Source organism: Amblyraja radiata, chromosome 17 (genome assembly GCF_010909765.2).
Source record: "Amblyraja radiata isolate CabotCenter1 chromosome 17, sAmbRad1.1.pri, whole genome shotgun sequence".
NCBI lineage: Eukaryota > Metazoa > Chordata > Chondrichthyes > Rajiformes > Rajidae > Amblyraja > Amblyraja radiata.
This window is the reverse complement of record NC_045972.1, coordinates 38007425-38025780: the sequence shown is the minus strand read 5'-3', so window position 1 is coordinate 38025780 and position 18356 is coordinate 38007425. Positions and strand designations below refer to the sequence as shown.

The following is an 18356-nucleotide window of genomic DNA, read 5'->3' as shown; positions in this document are numbered from 1 at the left end:
GGAAAGTTTAAATTGCTGCCAGATGCACACTGTTCCTTTACAGAACATGATGTGAATTGACTTTGATGCAATATGTTATGTGATTTTTTACAAATTACAGTATATTTTATTTGTGCTTCACAGATGAATGCTATGGTAAACATATTCAATAATTGGAAAGCTAAGGGTAAGGTGAATCAAATGGACAATTTCTAGTCCGAGGAGGCAGGTACAAGAGATTCAAGGACAGGGGAGTTGGTGACTTGAGATAGAAACTGTATCAATAATGCAGACTCAATTGGATAGATTGATGAAGGAAATGGGGAGATAAAAAAATGTTATTTCATTGGTGTAAGTATGTATTTTAAATATAGCAACAGTGTTGTTGGTGACCAGGTCTAGTTCAGGGAGACTCTGATGAATATAGTCAGCGGGCGTTCCCCTAAAACATGATCTAGATCTAGGCCTGCATCATAACTCCATGCTGTGGTATCGCAGAGACCTCAGAAATGATTAAGAAGAGACCATTGACAATGTAACTCAGTTACTCCAACACTTTGTCTATTTTATTGTAAACCAACATCTGCAGTTCCTTACATTTCCATTGAAAATGTGTCAGTCCAAGATTAAATAGAACCATTATTTCACACTGAAGGTAGAAAGCACACTGACTGACTGATTTAAAAGGCGTGTATCATTGCCATAATCTTTGCATGTTTTTAAATAAGTAAATTTGTTTTTGAATTTTGAATTGTTACATTACCTGAAATAACTGTTTCAAAGAGAAAAGTGATCTTCTTAAATCAGGGCCTTTCGAGTTGTACAGCTTTTCTGGAAAGTAAATTGTAAATGAAAAGTTATCATAAATAGCTCTGAGATCACGAACCTTAATTAAAATCATAAATTCAAAACAAATTTAAAAAATGTAACTCCTGCAAAAGGTATTGATCCAAGAATTGTATTTCCTCAAGATTGCAATAGAAACTATAATCAGCACTGGTGATTGGATAAGGATGTGCTTTTATAATTTGTATAATCCCAAAGAAACATCATGGTGCTCATATCAGAATCATCCTGCTCTGTTCCATGAATTGGCCTCACCGTTACTGCGGACATTGCAGGTTGTACTCTGTGAAAGGAGAGTTGCTGATCTCATCGATCTGTGGCAAAGGATCCATTGAAGAAGCAATATTTTCAATGAGGCAAGAGTGTTCCATAGTTGTTTAGTTTAGTTTAGATACAGTGCGGAAACAGGCCCTTCAGCCCACCGAGTCTGCGCCGACCAGCGATCCCCGCACACTAACACTATCCTTTGCACACTAGGGACAATTTACAATTATACCAAACCAATTAACCTACAAACCTGTACGTCACTGGAGTGTGGGATGAAACCGTAGATCGCAGAAAAAACCCAAGCAGGTCGCGGGGATAACGTACAAATACTGTACAGCCAAGCATCCTTAGTCAGTATCAAACCGGGTATCTTGCACTGTAAAGCAGCAACTCTCCCACTGTGCTGCCCTAGTCTCTGCCAGGGATGCATGTGATGCGGAGGAGGATGCTCATAAGTGATGCAATATTACTTCAAACAATATCTACTGAAATCAGAATACAGCAACTGTAAAAACAAAATGGAACTAATCACTGTGCAAAAATCAAGAGCTCTAAAGGTCACTACCGTACAGCGATGGAGCCCAAGAACAAAATTAATTCATGATGCGTTCGGGGAAATTATCTGGCACTTTATGCATGAAGCAAAGAAGGTCAACAGCGCGCCGAACTCTATACCTTCTGCATTTCTTTTGAAATGTTGTCAACAAATGACGACTGAATCTGGGTCACAGAAATCACAAATTCTCTTTGTGCCTGAAGTTTTTCACCGACACGTCGTTAAATCAAGCAGAAAGGATCATTAAAATTGGGGTATTTTAACTACATTGATGGATCCTCAGAAAGGCTGCAGTAAATGAACGCAAGCAAATTGGTGCTGTTTCCACTTTTTACTTTTGATGAAGTGGCCTGACATGTGGAGTTGCGTTTCTCTCCACAGAGGCGGCTCTAACTGGTGAAAATATGTTCTGTTAAATTATTATTTGGTTTTGGACAATTTAAAACAAATTCCCATTAATTGCAACCTAGACTTAAACTTTTCATGTAGAAACAAGGAACCGAAGATGCTGGTTTACCACGGAAAGACTTGCCGGAGTAACTCAGCAGGTCAGGTAGCATAGCTGGAGAACATTGTTGGATTTCCGACTTTTGATGAATGTGCGACTTCCGCCCAGTTGCACTTACCCCCATCATCACCAAGTGCTTCGAGAGGCTGGTCCTGGCACACCTCAAAATCTGCCTACCCCCCACACTGGATCCCTATCAGTTTGCCTGCCGCAAGAACAGGAGTACGGAGGATGCCATCTCAACGGCACTTCACTTCGCCATCTCCCACCTCGACAACAGAGACACTTACGTAAGAATGCTGTTCATCGATTACAGCTCAGCATTCAACACCATTATACCATCTAAACTGATCAACAAACTCGGTAACCTGGGCATCGATCCCTCCCTCTGCAACTGGATACTGGACTTTCTAACCAACAGACCACAGTCTGTTAGGTTAGACAAGCACACCTCTTCAACCCTCACCCTGAACACCGGCGTTCCACAGGGCTGTGTGCTGAGCCCCCTCCTCTACTCCCTCTTCACCTATGACTGCACACCTGTACATGGTACTAACACCATCATCAAGTATGCAGATGATACAACGGTGATTGGCCTCATCAGCAACACCGATGAGTCGGCCTACAGGGAGGAGGTCCAGCACTTAGCAGCATGGTGCGCTGACAACAACCTGGCCCTTAACTCCAAGAAGACCAAGGAGCTCATTGTAGACTTCAGGAAGTCTAGGGGCAGCACGTACACCCCATCCACATCAACGGGACGGAGGTGGAACGTGTTTCTAGCTTCAGGTTCCTGGGTGTTAACATCTCCGATGACCTCTCTTGGACCCACAATACCTCAACTCTGATCAAGAAGGCTCACCAGCGTCTCTTGTTCCTGAGGAGACTGAAGAAGGTCCATCTGTCTCCTCAGATCCTGGTGAACTTCTACCGCTGCACCATCGAGAGCATCCTTACCAACTGTATCACAGTATGGTATGGCAACTGCTCTGTCTCCGACCGGAAGGCATTGCAGAGGGTGGTGAAAATTGCCCAACGCATCACCGGTTCCTCGCTCCCCTCCATTGAGTCTGTCCAAAGCAAGCGTTGTCTGCGGAAGGCGCTCAGCATCGCCAAGGACTGCTCTCACCCCAACCATGGACTGTTTACCCTCCTACCATCCGGGAGGCGCTACAGGTCTCTCCGTTGCCGGACCAGCAGGTCCAGGAACAGCTTCTTCCTGGCGGCTGTCACTCTACTCAACAACGTACCTCGGTGACTGCCAATCACCCCCCCCCCCGGACACTCCTCCCACAGGAAAAAACACTATGTCTGTATATATGCTAATGTAAATATTTATTCAAATCATATGCTATGTCGCTCTTCCAGGGAGATGCTAAATGCATTTTGTTGTCTCTGTACTGTACACGGACAATGACAATTAAAGTTGAATCTGAATCTGAATCTGAATCTGGATGATGTTTCAGTTCGGGACCCTTCTTCAACTTTTCATGTTCTCCATCCAGCCCCATTCTCTGTTTACACTCTCAAGTACATTCATTTAACCTGATAACCTTGCACAACAAAATGTGGAGGAATAATCTAGAGGTAACTGGCCTTTCTCTGCACATGTCTAAATGATAAGGATTCTGCCTCTCTCCACATCAACTCATCTCATCACCTTCCCCTCCACCTCAATCATTCTGAATATGTAAGATAGGTTCAAGAGAACCTGATTCATGGTTAATGAAACATAGGGAGTTCTACCTGAGAAGAGGCCTTGTAATCCCAAGTGGTAGTCATTGATTATTTACTAAGAATTGTAGGAGCTTGGAATTGTGATAGCTGGATCTGCAAGGGGGAACAAATTAAGACCAAAGCTCAAAATCCACTTGTGGAGTGAAACAGATGCCAATAGGGTTAAACCCAAAACGTCAACTTTTTCTTTGCCTCTACAGAGTTCCTACAGCAGTTTGCTTTTCTTTTGCTATATTGAGAGACATTGCCTTCTGCAGCAGGGTGTACAAAATGACACCATATTATGTGTCCCAAAATACAAAGACTATTGTAAATCATTGTAAATTAATACGCATTAAGTATTCAATAAAACTGTCTGCTGAAATGTCTGAGGAAAAACATCAGCAATAAAATGTAATTTTAGATGTTGAGAATAGCAGAGACTCAAACTCGGGAAGAAGAAACAAAACATCCATTGAGCTCACTGTGTAGACTTTATAAAAAGTGAAAAGATTTAAAAAAAACTGCAGAAATTGGAAATCTGATGAAAAAAACCACAGAAACATGAAGCAGATCAGGTCTGGCAGCAACCGGTGGGGGAGGGTGGAGGAGGGGGGTGATCTGACTCCGAGGTTTTCGACCTGAAACTTGAATTCTGTTTCTCAGATGCTGCCTGACATACAGAGCGCTTCGAAATTATGTTTTCTTGATCAAGAACTTCAAACACCAAAGGCTGAAGGAAGGAGAGGTATGAACAGTCCTTGAGGCAATTTTATGTAAATGCTTGCATCAAGACACCAACAATGACTGTGGTTGTGGTACGGGTGTAGGTCACTCTTACAGATGGAGGCAAATAGAATCAACAGGGAGCAAAGGAGCAACAAAGGGGATCATGTGTCCGTTCAAAACAGATCAGTGCCCTAATCAAGTGAGAGCAATCTAGAAATTCTTTGAAATGATTTTTTGTTGCGTGATTTTTCCCACAAAACTATCCAGTTACTGCTGAATAACAGGTTATTCGCCAAAGGAACATTTTATTATACCAGCGGAACACAATTTTACATATACACCTCAGTTGTATTTCCAATCCGGCTCGCTCCACTAAACTAAAACAATCCTATTGCAAAATCAAACTGTAACAAATGACCTCACATTTGCTTGCATTATCACTGAAGAATTTTGGACCATCAGTGTGAATGACCGATCTTCAGAGGCATGAATGATTCTGGCACAACCACTGCAGGTTTGTTGAATTGAAATTTTAAGAGGTTTAGCATCACATAAACTGGTCCCTGCAGGTTATATTTTAAATATAGAGTAGTTACAGAGGGTGAAATTCCCGGATTGACTTCTCGATTTCCTGGTAGGTTTTGCCTGTGACATGAAAAACCATTGAAGAAGTACACTATCTCAGCACCCACAACCACGGCTGGGTCACCTGCTGCAACACAGAGTGAATAATTTCTTGCTGGCTTTAAATATATAGCAATGCATGTCCTTATAAGGCAAATTCACCAAACTAAACCATTGCAACATTAGTATGGATCGCACATCAAAAAAGCAAGCACATTCCTGCACATGCTGCCAGGCATAATCTTTCTATCTGGTTAATTTATAATATAAAGAACTTATTAATTGTAATGTCAGTGCCTCCTTGGCACAAACTGGCATTTTATTTTAACATGGCTGTTTAAACTGAGATTCACAAGGGTCATTTTACCATGACTTCTCCATGGTAGCCAATAGACAATGGACAATAGGTGCAGGAGTAGGCCATCCGGCCTTTCGAGCCAGCACCGCCATTCAATGTGATCATGGCTAATCATCTCCAATCAGTACCCCGTTCCTGCCTTCTCCCCATATCCCCTGACTCCGCTATTTTTAAGAGCCCTACCTAGCTCTCTCTTGAAAGCATCCAGAGAACCTGCCTCCATCGCCCTCTGAGGCAGAGAATTCCACAGGCTCACCACTCTCTGTGAGAAAAAGTGTTTCCTCGTCTTTGTTCTAAATGGCTTACTCCAAACAACAAATCCTTTAGACTACATGCTTTATGGCACAGTCCTGTTTGTGGTAACCCATTCCCCCCTCAGAAAACTGCTGTTCCATTCATACTAGATCCTCAACTCGCCAACAATAACAACAATCTGTAGTTATGCAGCATCTTATCCGAAAATCCTACTGAGTGCACACAAGGCATTAAATCGGGTACCCAAAGACTCGTATAAAGAATGGGTCATGACCCGAAACGTCACCTATTCCTTTTCTCCAGAGATGCCGTCTGACCCATTGAGATACACCAGCTTTTTGTGTCCATCTTCGGACAAAGACAAAGACTGGATTCTGTTTTTGACTATAGGTTGAAGTGCTGAACATGCTCACCAAAACACAGGAGCTCCAACAAATATCATTTATTCTCAGTAACTCCTCCTGACCAGGTCTGGAAGTTTTTACAGTGTTACAACTCAGATAATTATCCTTCACTGGTCTTTGAGCAACAAGCTTCTTCTTACGTATGGCGTGCACAGCCTAAAGTTGTAGGACAACTTGTTCTATTCGATCTTATTTGTTTGTGCACACCAGGTTGATTGCTTTCATCAAAACAGGGCGGACCACGTGAAGGTTGCAATCTCCCACCCCTGAGCAACAATTACCTTTTATAACCAAAATTGCACGTACCACTCCTTTATCATGAAAGGATATGGCTAGACATTTTTCTGTAGGAACAATTAGAAATTCACAGGTTCAGGCACACTTCAGATCTTCTCACTCTCTGAATCTTTTCACTAGTGTGAGTGTGGCTGATGTCTCTTCAGTATCTATACTGGATGATAACTGATTCACTGTAATCTCTGTAGGAAGGAACGGCAGATGCTGGTTTAAACCGAAGAAAGACACAAAATCCTGGAGTAACTCACAGGTCCATCTCTCCAGAGATGCTGCCTGTCCCTCTGAGTTACTCCAGCATTTGTGTCTATCACTGTAATCTCTCTTGGGTTCTCTGGCACGAGTTTAGTTTAGGTTAGAGGTCCAGCATAGAATCAAGCCCATTGGCACATTGAGTCCACGGCAACAATCGATGACAGTTTCCCATTTCTCATCTGCAATTTACCCGTAGGAATTAGTTTGTTGTGAAGTTCCCAAACTCACTTTCTCACTCCTACAGTCTGAGCCTTAAATATTTGTGACAATGTAGTATTTAGATTCTACATTCTAAATGTTAAAACATTTAACTATACACAGAAGCGCCAGCAAAGATAATTCTTTATTTCCATGGTTCCATAATTCTGGAGGCTTCAACAAATGGCTTTGTATCCCAGAGAGAGCTCGATGACTTAGTACTATACATAAAGAGGCATTTTAAGACCAAAACTCCTCAAACTACAGATTCTGTTCAGCATCCTAAAAGGAGAAGCAAAAGGTAGAAAAACCGACAGCTGAGGATGTTGATTTTTACGCCTAAATGTCTTGATAGCTGAATGTGGAGATTTATTATTGTCATGTGTACCAAGGTACAGTGTTGCCCAGACTCTCCAAACAAATCAGACATGCCATACAATATAATATCTTAATATAAATAAATTATCTTGATTTGTAAAAACTTCTGACATTTTACACTTTCATAAAACACACCAAAATATATAACAATAAAGAATACAATTGTTAATTATTCCCTCAAAACCCATCAACTCCAAGTGAAGGCAGTAAGAAATCATTTCTGAATTGATCTGACGGGATTGGAAAGAGTTACCAGAGTACTAAAAACAATCATGTTTGTGAAAAGTTAAGCAGCATTAAACATTGAATCCTGTAAAAGTTACTGTCTTTATAAAAGTCTCCCACAGGAAAAGCTGGGACTTTGGCAAATATGCAGCATTTTCCACTCTGTGTCATACCTTCAGACATCAGATCAAGCCAAACAAAACAGCTTCTCCATTTGTTTACATGGCCTTTATACTGAAACAATTCAACGCGCAGTCTCACACTCTCCTCTGTTCAAGATTTTTTTTTTCAGGCACAATTTTTGTGGTGGAAACCAATTTTTCAGGCACAATTTTGACAATAACTTGCTCTGTGTTTTTGAAAGATAAGACTTCTAAATAAACCAATCTCCCAACTGTCTGATGGTTCCATCTTTGCTGCGAATGGTTAATTATAATTCTCTGAAGGCTTGGGCACTCTTCCTAGAAACCTCAACATTTTCAAATCCCTGACATTTCTAATTAGAGACCGTCCCAGCACAGCAAATGGTTTACAGGCATCCATAGGATGATTTTGTCCATAGGTCGGAAAATACGCAAAAATAACTCGATGTGGCAACTATAATTGCACAGTATTGTTATGAATGGCACCAACAGCGCATGAGATTGATCAGAAAAAAACAAGTATTAATGGTGGAGAGAGAGTGAGGGGAAACTAGTGCTGTCGATGGTAAGAACAAACGTGTGGACGCATGTCAGTCTTCTGTCTTTAATAATATTATGGGAGCTCGTTCATATGTATGGCCGTCCAAAAGTTGTGTATTAATAACTCAAGGACAGTCTGTACACACATTTGATTTTCACGATGAAAATGTCAAGCAACCATTTTTAGATGCTAAACTTCAAATTCATAATAGCTACAGAATCACCTGACAACCTGAATCGATTACTGAACCAAATAATCAGACAAAGAAAGAGAATAAATATATTTAAATATTATTTGCCTGGTTGCAAAATGTCATGTCATATTCTAATGAAGCCCACCAGAGCTGTTAAACTTTACATTCTTGGCACCAAAGAGGCAGTGCAAGTCAATGCTCTTAACGAGGTGAACATTAAAATTAGTATTGAATTACCAAACGAAGAGGCATTGACTTAAGTGGGTCAGGTAGGGCCAGGTGCTTTGTTGGGAGGCTGGGTCAGGACGGCTGGGACCTTTGCAGGGTTTGGGGGCACTATTAGAGATTCAAGGGCATTATAATCCCCATCCAGCCCCATCATAACCATAAAGAGCCTGCAAATAAAATCTACTCGGGTTTAACTGGCTCTTCCAAATTTAAATCCCTGCCCTAGCTTCTTATTAAAGATCAAAGTTCAGTTGACCAGGTTTCATGGATCAAATTAGCTCCTCGCGTGCCATCTTTTCTTGTGATTCTAATGTGAGATCTGCCTGTAGCAATAAATTTGCCCTCATCATTCCAACATGACCAAGTTGCAAATTACTCTGACGCCACGCTATTTAATGTCTCGCCTCCTAATGTCAAGCTCATGGTCAACAAGTTTAAAACAGACTTTGGAACTTCAATTCGATGTACTTCCAGTAAATCAACTTGGGTTGAGGATTAATCCCACATAGAACGATGAACTTGGATCAGTTTCAAAGTTGACTCACTGAAATTAAATGCCCAGTTATTTTGGAGACCAAAATAAAAATAATTGGCAGTACATCGTCATTCCAGATAGGAAACTAAAACTTGCAGCACATGGCAACTCCCAGTGGGATGAAATTTTGAATCATTGCAGTATAGGAAACAGAGCCTCATCAAGGAAAATACAGCCTCTTGTTGAAGACATAAATAAATATTAACATACAAAATATTTATAGAGGCCAGGCTTAGAACGCTATTCCCATAACTCCAAGGACGCTGACGCCAGAATATAAAATGAGAAAAGGGAACAATAATTTTTTTAGCAACTTATAGCAACTGGGGACACCGAACAAGCACACTTGGACCCAAGCTAATGGACTGCTGAAACAACTGAATTTGTTCAGTCGCGTTGCTTAAGGAATGAAATCTGCCATTCTTAAATAAAAACAGAAAGTGTTGAAATAACCAGGCAGAACGGGTATCATTTGTTGAAAGAGAAGCAGAGTTAATGTTTCAGATCAAAGATGTTTTGTCAGAACTCTAACTCAAATTGTCTTTATTCATGGTTTTTGTTCAGTTTTCTTCTCTCTATCTGCCCCCCATTAACTATCGATCAGATGGCTGCTACAACATCCTCCCAGCAATGAAGGTCTCACCCAATCAGATGGAAACAGGCCCTTTGGTCCAATTTGCCTATGCCAACCAACATGTTAGATAGAGCGCTAGGGGCTAGTGGAGTCAAGGGATATGGGGAGACAGGTTATTGATAGGGGACGATCTGCTATGATCACAATGAATGGTGGGTGCTGGCTCGAAGGGCCGAATGGCCTCCTCCTGCACCAATTATCTATGTTTCTATGTTTCTATGTCCATTCTACACTCGTCCCACCTGCCTGTGTTTGGCCCATATCCCTTTAAACCTGGCCTATCCATGCATCTATCTAAATGTTTCTTAAACATTGTAATAACCCCACCACCCTTTATGTGAAAAAGTTACCCCTCAAGTTCTAATTCAATCTTTCCCCCCCCTCACTTTAAACCTGTGTCCTCTGATTCTCAATTCCCCAACTCTGGCAAGAGTTCCTCTCTGGACAGATATTCCTCTTGTCCCTGTATTCCTAGTTTTCACCCTCTTGACAACCTTGTGTAGGAAGGAACTGCAGATGCTGGTTGAAACCGAAGATAGACACAAATTTCTGGAGTAACTTGAAGAAGGGTCTTGACCTTAAACGTCACCCATTCCTTCTCTGCAGAGATGCTGCCTATCCCGCTGAGTTACTTCAGCATTTTGTGTCTATCTTCTGTTTTCTTTCTTTCCCAGTTCTAGTTGTTCCTGCATTCTCAGTTTTTATTTCAGATTTTCTGCATCTTCAGATCTTTGATGTTCAATCTGTCCTTTTAGTTTAGTTTAGAGATACAGCACAAAAACATGCCCTTCAACCCACCGATTAGACGATTCGGTTGCCTGATAACAGCTGGGAAGTCCCTGAATCTGGTTGTGTGCGTAACCACCACCATCAGGAGAGGCTGGTATTGCCTGACCTGCTGAGTATTCTCTGCATTTTCTGTTTTAAATCAGAACTCCGGCTACAAGAGTTCCAATCCCACCAAGGTAATTTGGGAGTTTGAACTTTAGTTTAAATGAAATAGATTTTTCCAAGCAAAAGGTTTGCATCATAAAAATATATTTCAAGATGTTGGATTATTGTATAATTCCAACTAATTCATTAATGATCTTTAAGAAAGAAACCTGGCATTCTTAACTCCAGTTCTAGATCAGTTGGCTGTTAATCAGTCTCCGAGGGAACGCTCAATAAAAAACGCTCTTGCCAATAATGGCCCTGTTCCAAGCGGCTCTTTGTAAACGTATGTCCATACAAATCATATTAGTGTTACTTAATCACCAGGGCATTGCTGATAAAGCCAATGCAGTAACTGAGGTTTTAGTAGCCAAGGTTTTTGGGGAAAGCTCATGTCAAATGTCCTGTGCACTGTAAACTCAGTAATGTGCAGGGTAATTTCAACCGCTTGCGTAATTTTAGCCACCATGGAATGTTGAACAAGTCACGAAGGATCCCAAATTTTTTCCTGTTCGGTTTTTCCTAATTGTAACTTTTAATGAGAGATAAGCTGTTCTTAATTTCCCCCAGTGTGGCTCCTTGTTTTCTGGAACAGCCAGGTAACTAATTGAGAGAAAGAAAAAAAAAAACCTTTCAGCAACGCCAGCGTGCAAGCTCGAACAAATTTGCATGCGACCTGAAGCTGTATGAGATCAACTAGACAGAGCTAGCACTAACCACAAGCATCTGCCAAAGGGTCAATGCAGAAAGTGCAACTCATGAACTGATTGATGACACTCAAGTCTACTGAAACTCTGAAAAGTAAATAAATCCATTAAAATTTGAAAGTGGAATTGTTAAACAGAATTATACAAAATCTTTTCACAAATTAGAATTAGCCAAAGAGGAATCTGCAACTAAAACATAAATGGAAGTGGTGAGGGAGTCAAGTAATGTTATCCTTTTGCATTACAACAGATCCGCTATGATGACCAGAGATAAAGAGATCAGCCTCTAGAGTATGCCTCTGTTTTCAGTTGAGACTTAAAAGGCCATTTAAGCATATCCACAGGAAGGAACTGAAGCCAAGGCGGCATTCACTCATTCATCTGTCATTTGTATTTGGAGATGAAAACCACACTTGTAGCAACTCAGTCTATTTCATACTGGCAAGGCATTATAAATTAATTACAATTAGCAACTTCTTTCAAGTTAACAGTAGGTTATTTGCCCGAGGAATAGATAAACTGGACATTCCACAATGTAACTTGAATGTTTATGAAAATAATATACTACAACCAACTATTTCTAAGTTGACGCCTTGATTTGTTCAATAATGATCACACTGATGGAAAAACAATGATCACAACTCGGAACACTGCTATACAATTCCTCCATAGTACAATCTTTCAGAACTTTCAATCATGATTAAGATAGCTGGAGTTGCAGGTATTGAGGAAGGCTGCCAAAGTATACAGCGGGATATAGATCACTTTCCGAAATGTGCAGTGACAAGGCAGATGGAATTTAATTCAAGCAAGTGTGAGGTGATGCACTTTATGAGGTCGACTACTAGGAAAAAATACATAATTAATAACAAAATCGGTAACCTCATTGATGTCCGGATATATGTCAAGATGCAAGGCAATAGCTCCCAGAAAATGGCAACACAAGCCGATTGCAAGGTAAAGAAAGTATATAGTATGTTTGCCATCAATTTGTCGGGGCATTGAGTGCCAAAGTCAGGAAGTCATATTGCAGCAGAGAGTGACAGAGAGGGTAGATGGTCAGAACCTTTTCCCCAGGATTGAAGAAAATCAAATACTAGAGGGCATAGCTTTAAGGTGAGTGGGCAAAATTTAAAGGATATGTGCCAGGACAGTTTTTCTTTTACAGAGAGGGTGGCGGGTGCTCGGAATGTTTTGCCTGGGAAGGAGGTGGGGGCAGATTGTATATAGTGGCATTTAAAAGGCTATTTAGATAGGCTTATGGATATGCAGAGAATTGAGGCAGGTGAATCACGTGCAAGCAGATGAGATGAGTTTATTTTGGCATCACGATTGGCACATACATTGTGGACAAAGGGCCTGTACCTGTACCAAACTGTTCTATGTTCTCTGACCTTCTCCATTGTATGTTGTTCCCAGGGGACATCTATACGCAACTTGATGTGCAGAACTTGGGATGCAAGTTCATAAAATGGCAGGGAAAGTGGACAGGAAGCAAAGCTTGCTTATTTTCAAAGGCAGGAGTGCTGAGTAAAAAGGTCGGGACATCATTTTGCAGCTGTACAATGTATTTGTTAGACCACACTTAGAATATTGTATAAAGAAGAAACTGCACATGCTGATTTACAAAAAAAAAGACACAAGGTGCTGGAGTAACTCAGCGGGTCAGGCAGCATCACGGAAGAACATGGATCGGTGACGTTTCAGGTCGGGACCCTTCTTCAGACTGATAGTAGTAGCAGGAAAGTAAGCTGGAAGAGAGGTGGGGTCAGGACAAAGACTGCAAGTGATAGGTGGATCAGGTGACTGGCAAATGGTTGGACAAAGGCCAGAGATAAATCGACACAAGGTGTGAGATAAGGAGACAAAGATAGAGGCAGCGCGAAATATGGAGCCAGAGGAAGGAATGTAGGTTAAAAGGGACAGGGGCAAGAGGAAAAAAAGGTGTGTTGTTTGTAAGTTGGTTACCTAAAAGTGGAGACATCAAATGCTCATACCATTAGCCTGTAAGCTACCCAAGCAGTAACGAAGGTGCTGTTCGTTAATTTTGCAACTGGCCGCAATCTGGCAATGGAGTAGGCCAGAACAGGAAGTTTGTTATTGAAATGGAAAGGGGAGTTAAAGTTAGCAACCAGAGGATCCAGCAGGCCTTGGTGGAGCAAGTGTTCTGCAAAATGGTCACCTAGTCTACGCTGATGTAAAAAAAGGCCCTTTAATAATAATAATAATAATAATAATAATAATAATATATTTTATTGTCATTGCACGTCAGTGCAACGAGATTTAGTATGCAGCTTCCAACCGATGTAAAAGAAAAGTAAAATAAATAAATAAGCTATGTGACGTGACCATCCGAGGGAGACAGTCCAGGGGGGATGGGGGGCACTCAGCAGGGCCGGTTCAGAGCCGCTATAGCTCTGGGAATAAAGCTGTTTCTGAGTCTGGAGGTTCAGGCGTAGAAGGCCTTGTAACGTCTGCCGGAGGGAAGTAGTTCGAACAGTCCGTTACAAGGGTGTGAGGAGTCTTTATGGATGCTGACGGCCTTCCTGAGGCACCGTGTGTGGTAGATGCCCTCCAAGGCTGGTAGCTGTGTCCCAATAATCCTCTGCGCTCTGTGGACGACGCACTGAAGAGCTCTCCTCTCCGCCTCCGTACAGCTGAGATACCACACAGAGATGCCATACGTTAATATGCTCTCTGTGGTGTAGCGGTAGAACGTTGTCAGCAGCTGTTGGGGCAGATCAGTCTTTTTTAATGTCCTCAGGAAGAACAGTCGTTGCTGTGCCTTCCTGACCTACGCAGCGGTGTTGGTGGACCATGTGAGGTCCTCCGAAACTTAAAGTTGGACACTCTCTCCACACTTTCCCCGTAAATGGAGATTGGGGCGTATTCTCCATTATGGGACCTCCTGAAGTCAATAATCAGCTCCTTGGTCTTGGAGGTGTTTAGTGACAAGTTGTTACGTGCGCACCAGTCCGCCAGGTTCTGCACCTCCGCTCTGTATTTTGTTTCATCACCGTTGGTGATCAGCCCAATCACTGTTGTGTCGTCTGCAAACTTCACGATGGTGTTGGTGTCGAATGCAGGAACACAGTCGTGAGTGAAGAGGGAGTAGAGCATGGGCTTAGTACACAGCCCTGTGGTGTGCCGGTGCTCAGGGTGATAGTGGAGGACAGGTGCGGGCCCAGTCTCACTGCCTGCGGTCGCTCCGTCAGAAAGTTCAGGATCCAATCGCATATCGGCGAGCTGAGGCCTAGCTGGTGGAGTTTGGTGGTGAGCTTGGTGGGGATGACCGTATTGAATGCAGAGCTATAGTCAATGAAGAGCATCCTCACGTACGTGCCCTGTCTGTCCAGGTGAGTCAGGACAGTGTGAAGAGACAGAGAGATGGCATCCTCTGTTGATTTATTTGCCCTGTATGCAAATTGATGAGAGTCCAGTGAGGCAGGGATGCTGGATTTGATGTGGGAGAGGACCAGCCTTTCGAAACACTTCATTGGGATTGGAGTTAGGGCAACCGGCCGGTAGTCATTCAGGTTGGTGACTTTAGACTTTTTCGGCACCGGCACTATGGTGGCTGTTTTCAGGCACTTGGGGACCGTTGCCAGAGACAGAGACAGATTAAAGACAGCACAGTCCTTTAGTACCCTTCCCTGGACTCCATCCGGGCCTGCAGCCTTGCGTGGATTGATCCTACGCAGAGCGCCCTGTACCTCCTGAGTGCTCAGTGTTAAGGCCTGTCCCTCTGCCATGGCCGGGGTTATTCCACTCCTGGTGGTGTTGCCAGTTTCGAAGCGGGCAAAGAAGGTTTATGCAGTAGATGAGGTTAGAGGACGTGCATGTGGGATTTCTGAGTGAACCAAAGTTTGTGGAGGGAGCGGTCTCTGTGGAAAGCAGAATGATGTAGGAATGGGAAGATGTGACTGGTGGTGGGATCACACTAATGGTGGCAGGCATAGACCGAATGCAGGGAAATATAACTATTGCCACGGCAAGTACTAGATAATGACCATTTCAAATAAGGAAGTGTCTCTCGATAACATTTAAACCCATACTATGTCATGGCTTGCACCATCAGCAACTTGTGAGTTATCAGAAGCCAAGTGTTGATCCAGACACACCCACATCAGTCCACGGGTAAAACCTGCGTTGCTTGCCATATTAATGTTCTATCCCGCTCCCTCTCTGTGCTGTCTCCCCATTGCCTCCTGTACTGTTATAACATGACCCAACAGATGCTTGACATCTTCTGTCTAAACACATAGCAGCATTCTGGACTCAATAGTCCCGAAGGCTGTGTTGCCTACCCGGTGCTAGGGTTAAGGATATCTCTGCGATGCTGGAGAGAAATTTGCAGTGGGAGGGTGAGGATCCAGTGGTCGTGGTCCATGTGGGGACCAATGACATAGGAAGGACGAGGAAGGAGGATCTGCTGAAGGAGTTTGAGCAGTTAGGGAATAAATTAAAAAGCAGAACCTCGAGGGTACTGATCTCCGGATTGCTACCTGAGCCACGGGCCAAATCGGCGAGGGTACGTAAAATTAGAAAGCTAAATGCGTGGCTCAAAGACTGGTGTGGGAATAATGGGTTTGGTTTCTTGGGCCACTGGCACCAGTACTGGGACAGGGGGGATCTGTTCTGTAAGGACGGACTTCACCTGAACGGTGCTGGGACTGGGGTCCTGGCAAATCATATAACTAGGGCAGTAGAGAGGTCTTTAAACTAAGTAGCGGGGGGGAGGTATCAAGGGGGGTAATAACGGCAGGGGTAGAGGAAATAGAGCAGGGTATCAGTGGGGAAGCGGAAAGTCAAAATGTGACAGGAGACAGAATGTGTGAAGATAAAGCTCTAGATGTAAAAGGGGCAAAAATGGAAAGGAAGGGTAGTAAAAATCATCTGAAAGTGCTTTATCTAAATGCACGGAGTATTCGTAATAAGATAAATGAATTAACGGTGCAATTAAGTATATATAGTTATGATATCGTGGCCATTACGGAGACATGGCTGCAAGGGGATCAGGACTGGGAGTTAAATATAGAGGGGTACTCGACAATTAGGAAAGATAGACAGGAAAGAAAGGGAGGAGGGGTGGCCCTTTTAATAAGGGAGGGAATAACGGCAATAGAGAGGAAGGATATTGCGTTGAAGGATCAGGATAGTGAAACAGCTTGGGTACAGATAGAGAATAATAAGGGGAAAAAAACACTAGTGGGTGTAATTTATAGACCTCCAAATAGCTGTGACGCTGTTAGTCAGAACATAAATCTGCAAATAGTTGACGCATGTAAAAAGGGAACTGCTGTAATCATGGGGGACTTCAATTTTCATATTAATTGGGCAAACCAAACTGGGCAGGGTAGACTAGAGGAAGAGTTTATAGAATGTATTAGAGACGGGTTCCTAGAACAGTATGTCACCGAACCGACAAGGGGGGAGGCAATCTTGGATCTGGTCCTGTGTAATGAAGCAGGATTAATTAAAAATGTCATAGTTAGGGACTCGTTGGGAACAAGTGACCACAATATGGTCGAATTCCATATTCAAATAGAAGGGGAGCAGGTTGAAACTCAGGCTAGGGTGCTTAGTCTAAATAAGGGGGATTATGAAGGTATGAGGACTGAGCTGATCAAAGTTGACTGGGATAGCAGACTCAAGAATAAGACGGTACATGAGCAGTGGTGTACGTTTAAGGGTATACTGTATAACCTTCAAGAAAAATTTATTCCTATGAAGAAAAAAAGGGGTAAGGGTAAGAACAGTCAGCCATGGCTCAGTAAAACTATAAAGGATAGTATTCGGCTGAAGGCAAGGGCATATAAGGTAGCCAGAGATAGTGGGAGGGTAGAGGATTGGGAAGCATTTAAAGGTCAGCAAAAAATAACTAAGAGATTAATTAAGACGGGGAAAATAGACTATGAAAGGAATTTAGCGAACAACATAAAAACTAATAGTAAGAGTTTTTATAGCTATATAAAAAGAAAAAGGGTGGCTAAGGTGAACGTTGGTCCATTGGAGGGTGAGACTGGAGAGTTGTTGGTGGGGAACATGGAAATGGCAAAGGCATTAAACGAGTATTTTGTATCAGTCTTCACCATAGAAGACACAAAAAATATTCCAACGCTGGATAAACAGGGGGCGGTAGGAATGGAGGAGCTAAATACTATTAAGATCACCAAGGAGGTGGTATTAGGGAAATTAATGAGACTGAAGGAGGATAAATCCCCTGGGCCTGATGGATTACATCCAAGGGTCTTGAGGGAGATAGCGGTGGGGATTGTGGATGCATTGGTGATAATTTTCCAAAACTCCCTGGAGGCAGGAACGGTCCCAGTGGATTGGAAAATGGCCAATGTAACACCTATATTTAAAAAAGGAAGTAAACAGAAGGCGGGTAACTATAGACCGGTTAGTCTAACATCGGTGGTGGGTAAAATGTTAGAGACAATTATTAAAGAAACACTAACGGGGCACTTGGATAAACATGACTTCATCGGACAGAACCAGCATGGTTTTGTGAAGGGGAAGTCCTGTTTAACGAATCTGCTCGAATTCTTTGAGGAAGTAACAACCCGGGTGGATAAAGGGGAACCGGTGGATGTGGTATACTTGGACTTCCAAAAGGCTTTTGACAAGGTGCCACATAAGAGACTATTGCTAAAAATAAAAAATTATGGGATTGGGGGTAATATATTAGCATGGGTAGAGGATTGGCTAACAAATAGGAAGCAGAGAGTGGGGATAAATGGTTCATACTCGGGATGGCAACCGGTAACTAGCGGGGTTCCGCAAGGGTCGGTGCTGGGACCCCAGTTGTTCACAATTTATATAAATGATTTGGAGGAGGGAACCA

At 42.6% G+C, this 18356-nt stretch overlaps 1 protein-coding gene across 10 annotated transcripts in view; it reads right to left on the bottom strand.

Moving 5' to 3' along the window:
- LOC116982780 (FH1/FH2 domain-containing protein 1-like) overlaps positions 1 to 18356 on the bottom strand; it is a 235332-nt gene that overhangs the window by 131195 nt on the left and 85781 nt on the right. For all 10 annotated transcript variants that reach the window (XM_033036207.1, XM_033036209.1, XM_033036213.1 and 7 more), the window contains exon 4: positions 743 to 810. In XM_033036207.1, coding sequence (XP_032892098.1) covers positions 743 to 810 — 68 coding nt within the window. The remainder of the gene's footprint in view (positions 1 to 742; positions 811 to 18356) is intronic.